Source organism: Perissodus microlepis, chromosome 22 (genome assembly GCF_051167445.1).
Source record: "Perissodus microlepis isolate ML-2025 ecotype Zambia chromosome 22, ASM5116744v1, whole genome shotgun sequence".
Taxonomy (NCBI): Eukaryota; Metazoa; Chordata; class Actinopteri; order Cichliformes; family Cichlidae; genus Perissodus; species Perissodus microlepis.
Window position 1 is genome coordinate 12,751,200 of NC_140481.1, and position 5,484 is coordinate 12,756,683.

A 5,484-nucleotide genomic window follows, 5' to 3' on the forward strand; every position below is an offset into this window, starting at 1 on the left:
TAGAAGCGTACATGAAAACTACACAGTCCTTCACCTTTCTGTATCTGATTTTTTTAAGGAAAACAGTTTTTCATTCCACTAAAAACAGGACAAACCCACCAGCATGAACATTAGATAAGCTATTACAATTGTAAAACAAAAATTATTTACAAAATGTAATAATTATCAGTGGGTCCCAGGAAATAGAATGTGACATGGGATTTAGATTTCCGTTACCAGGATGGTCGGGTTCAGTGTAGTCTTTATCACCACCTGTCAAAGACACATCATCAATATTCATGTTTGCTCAGGTTATTCACTTGTTCACATCTGTCTGAGATCATTCATACTGTTGTATGGATGTGTGTACAGTATGTATATAATTATCAGCTATGTAAAAGATATTATCATCTCTGTATTCTTACCTAGTTGGAAGTCCTCCATTCAAACTCAGAGAGCCGCTGGAGGACGGTGGTGATCCGAGGGCTGATGCTTGTAACCTTCCTCTTTACGACACGACCTGTCTTGCGGCTTGTACCAAGTTTTGCAGGGCATTTTGTTCCCATGTCTGGATTGATCCTCACAAAGAACCTTTTAACGGAAAAAAGGCTGCTTTAATTTCAAAATTAAAACATACATTACAGCAATCACCTATATGTTTCTGCAACTGTAGTCAAGCTATCACATATATTTCATTCTTAAATGGTGAAAGCTTTAATGGTGTAAAGTATTTACCTCTGTATCATCTCCAGTGTGATGGACGCTGACTCCTGATACTCAAGGTTGAAAACGTAGTATGACGCAAAGAAGACAGCAAGGGTGCTGGCAAAGTCATGCATCTGCTCAGGCTCATAAAATACCTTGCCCTCCAAACTGATCATCCAGCGGCTTGCAGACATGAAATTATTCCCTAAAAACAGACAAGAGTCCAATAAGACAATGTGCTCACCCTTACAAATAAGGTTTCCACAAGAATGCTGGATAGCAGGCCCCACACTGTACAAAAATAGAATCCACACGGTTTGCTGCTATTTCTCTTATTATTTATTATGTAATGAAAATTATGATCAATTACAGGAAAAAACTGCCTAATGTTTTGGCATTTTGGCCTGTGCTGAAATGTTAGGCTGTTTTTTCCTGTTGGTCATTGTGTATAATAAATAATAAGAGAAACAGCAGCAAACTGTGTGTATTCTATTTTTATACAATATAAAACAGACAAACCCCTGTTACGTAAGTTGTTGTGGGTACAAATACCACAATAATTACATAGATTTTTTACAAAAATATTACAAGAGGATTGAAACTATTTACTTACCAAGCGCTATTACCCTTGGTGTGATGGGTAAGGTCATCTCTCTCTCAACAGACATCTTGGTGGAAAAAGCCTTTAAAACACAAAAGGAACTGATTTGAATGATGATACCCAAAATCATTGAAATATTTTTCCTTTGTTTATGTTGACAGTATTGAGAGTGCATGTGTAAAATTTTAAATATAATTACGTCAGCCAAGATGAAGATTGAGTCCTCTTTTTCTTGGAAGTACTTCATCAGAAGAAGGATGGCTGCTGTGGCGATCTGGTTGTGGTTCAGCTTTGCACTGTCGCACTCACGTAGCAGATGTTCAATCTCCTTGTTCCACTGAAGTCTCTGGCTTTGAAAGAAGTTCAAAATTCTCCTTCCTTTCGTAAGAAGGGCTTCACTGAGACGTGTCTCTACCTCAATATCTGTGAGTGTGTGGAAGTGAGTGCAGAGGCCTCTTTTAGTAAAAAGAAATGGCCATTGCTCTTGAACCTCACATAAGGTGGGGGCAGGCCAAGAATTAAGCATGTGCCTCTGGTAAATATAAGTCAAAGACATATAAGTATTTACATCTGTTGTTTCAATTGCTTGAGGACCTGCTGATCTGAAGACAGTTGACATAGTCTGTCTTTTTGTCTCCAAAGTTTCAGTCGTTTCTCCTTCTGGTAGGGTTGTGGGTTGCCAGTTGATGCAACCATAGCTATCAAGTTCAGATCTCCCCCTTTTGATGGCAACATCACCCTCATTGTTTTCCCTGGTAGACCTTTTCCTTGGCTTTTTAAATGGAACCTATGAAACAATAAACCACAGTTGAGATTAGAGCAGGCTAACCTGCATGAGAAACTTCAAAACTGGGTTAGATTGTTTTAGCAGTCTTTAAATTTCCAAAAAAAATGTTGTCTACCTTTATTCTCACTAAATATGTCTTTTTACCTGCTGTTTTGTCTTGTCTCTCAAAGAACTCAGGCTACATCACACTGTCAGCGCGGCCAGCAAGGGCAGGAGGACAGCAATGCACCACACTGGGCGGGAAAAGACAGAGAGACAATTGTTAATTTAATGTTGCATTTATTTAACCCTTGAAAAATATATTTACATAAGTAAATAAAAGAAAAAAAAACACACAACCCATCTTTTCCAGAATAATTCAACTAATTGCTCTTTTGACCAACCTAACACAGACGTTACATGGTTTTCCTATGAAAAAGACCCTGGAAGACGTTGTATTAAAGGAAAAAAAACATGCTCTCCCCTTCCCACTTAAAAAAATAATAAATATTAAACTTAGGTTGGAGTTCCTCGCGCCACCAACCTAATGTTATATTAACTTTTTAATGTTGTGTACTGCAGCTCACACAAAATTAAATAAAGCAGGCTAACCTACATGAGCAAGCTCAAAACTGGATACGATTGTTTTAGCAGTCTCTAAATTTCCAAAAAAAAAGTTGTCTTTCTTTATTCTCATTAAATGTGTATTTTTACCTGCTGCTTTGTCTTGTCTTTCAAAGAGCTGAAGCTAAATGTCCCACTGTTAGCGTGGCCAGCTTCTCAATAGTCATAGAACAGAAGCGCAGGAGGACAATGCACCACACTCGGCGGGAAAAAGACAAAGACTGTCGTTGCGCCTGTGTTCCTCGCCCCTCCCCGTGGAAAAAATATATCTAAATATATATTTAAATAAGAAAAGAAAAAAAACACACACAACCTATTTTTTCCAGAATAATTCAGCTAATGTGCTATTTCGACCAAGCTAACACCGATTTTAAGCCCCCCCCCACACAAAAAATATATATGCTCTTAAAAATTAATAAACGAGTATGTTAGGTAGGAGAGTCCTTTGCATTACCTTATGACATCCCGTTTGCAGTTTCCACACAGAGGTCCAACAATAACAAGGTGCAAAATCTTTTGTCCTCTCGAGCATATCGTAAGGAAGAGTTAACAAAGTTGGCCTGTCTTTCCTCTCCTGTCAATCACTGGATCACAGGTCATGTCAGTCAGGATATGGAGTGGTGGTTGGTAGAGGTAGGTGGGTGGGCGGGGCCAGCATGCATTCAGTGTGTGTTTCACTAAGTTGGGTTGACTAGTTCCCAGAAGAGTTCTGTACATGTTGCACGTTCAGTAAATGAGCAATTCAGTTACTGCTCGACTGAGAAGCCTCCGCCAAATTATTACAATATTCTCCACTGACTGAAGTTCGCCTTTCTGCGTCTTTTTTAAATAACTTTATTCACTACTTGTCACAAGTACAAAATTACACAAAAACAGACAGCAGCAACAACCTAAGTGAAATCCAACAACAGAATAGTGGCAAGTAAAAAAATTAACAAAAGGAAGTGTGAATCTTGTTCAGGGTTAATCAGAGATAAGTGATGGAGATGCAGCAATGTGAATTCTGCTTTTTTTATTTGTAGTTAACCTTATAGTCTTTACATATGAATGGAAGTCAATTAAGAAAACACAGAATTTTGGGAGAGATTTGGAGAACCTTGCTTTATAAAATTTCCCTACAAGGAGGCCTTTCTGCATTCTTTTCCCTCTCCCCAGGAGCAGCTGTCACTTGAATTGATCTCTATGGCAACGCAGTGGCAAGCACACATTTGCAGCAGCTGTGCATGTGCATACAACTGCATGCAGCAGATTAGATGATCAGAATTCTTGAACCTTTCACACAGGCAAGTCCCCTAAAAAGTCAAAACCATAATACTTTCACTGGTATCATACTGACAAATGGCATAGGTTGGAGGAAAATCTGGAAATGGTTGGCAGTGAAAGAGTTAAAATGTAATGCACTATTGCAACCAACCACTGAAAGAGTAAAAATACACAAACAGTATGATGAACCATTCAAATCACATAATACAGTAGCACTACTGCTAATGTGTTAACGGTAGGTATAACTACTACCGCAATTTTAAAAAATACAGTAAGTAAATGTAAATAACCTTAATATACCCATAATGCAAAGCAAATTACAGTAATTAACTGTAGAAATGTTTTCAGGTAAGTTACTGGGCATTTTGTGGTATTTTACTGTGAAAAATACAGCAAAGGTTAACAGTGTTTTTTCTATTTCTTTTCCATATGGGTTGTAAGCGTTGTATGTAAAACTGTCAGGACCCGGGCTCTCCAGTGGATTCTATTTCTCTGTTCATTTCTCTCTCTCTTTGCTTTGTGTTCAAAGTCATCTGTGGACCTGTGGCTGGTCCCCACCTGTTGAAGATAAGCAATCATGGGCTCTTACTTAAGGTGTGGATAGACTCATTGATCTACTTTGATAGTGAAACCCTGGCTCCTACATCTCTGTCATCTCCACAAGTGGTTTCTGTGGCATCTCCGCAGTGATCCTTGTCTTCCCCTTGTCGTCATGTCTGGAGACATGTTGAGTGAATGAGATCGGATTGTGTGGAGTGGCTGCTGGTTTGGTTTGCAAGTTGGAATCCCTCCGAGGGGATCCCCTCGAGCCCCCTTGGAACCACCTCCCTTCCTGGATGTTTTCTCACCTGTCTTTGTTTCGCAAAAATCGTCTATCTGTACATGAACACTTTGAATTGCCTTTGTGAGCCCTGCCTACTCACCCAGTGCCTGACAAGACAAAAACTTTATATTCAGCCATGTATTTTAAAATTTACCACAACTTTCTGTGTTCATTACTTTGAACAAGACATAACCTTTTGAAACCAGATTATTGTTTGGTTTCAATAATCAAGTTAACAAATGTGTATTTGTATTTATTTTGTATTTACTTATTTATTTTACTTACTCGGGTTTACTAGGAGCATTGTTATGCAAAGATCCAACGAGCCAGAAAAGAAAAAAACAAATGGAATTCCCAATCCATCCAAAAAATCCAGCTCCAGTTTTGGCGATCTGTGTATCTGTGCCAGTGTGTTGCACACATAGGGTTTATGGATGCAAGCCACTAACCAAACTCCTAAGCCATCTTATGGGCTAAATAAATATAACAAATAGGGTAATTTCTGGCTACAGAAGATCAAGATGGAGTTACCACTGGAGTTTTAAAATAGGATCAGTTTTCAAAGAAATGTCTTCAAGCATTCCTTCGGCACACCCAACAAATAATCCTTGTCCTCAATTCCTCCAACATCTTTAATTTCATAACTGCACGAGCAATCAAAATCTTAAGTGTCTCAACAGCAAATTATTGCTACAAAAACAAGATGATTTGAGAATAACAACA

General features: G+C 38.5%; 1 protein-coding gene across 1 annotated transcript; it reads right to left on the reverse strand.

Moving 5' to 3' along the window:
* Positions 1-234: 234 nt before the first annotated feature.
* On the reverse strand, positions 235-3,032 carry LOC146362654 (uncharacterized). The gene is made up of 5 exons (XM_084919688.1): positions 2,217-3,032; positions 1,485-2,072; positions 1,298-1,367; positions 715-889; positions 235-570 (listed from the first exon to the last, which is right to left on the reverse strand). The coding sequence occupies exons 2-5, from the start codon at positions 1,902-1,904 to the stop codon at positions 405-407; spliced, it is 831 nt and encodes a 276-aa protein (XP_084775814.1). The 5' UTR covers positions 1,905-2,072; positions 2,217-3,032; the 3' UTR covers positions 235-404.
* Positions 3,033-5,484: the final 2,452 nt, after the last annotated feature.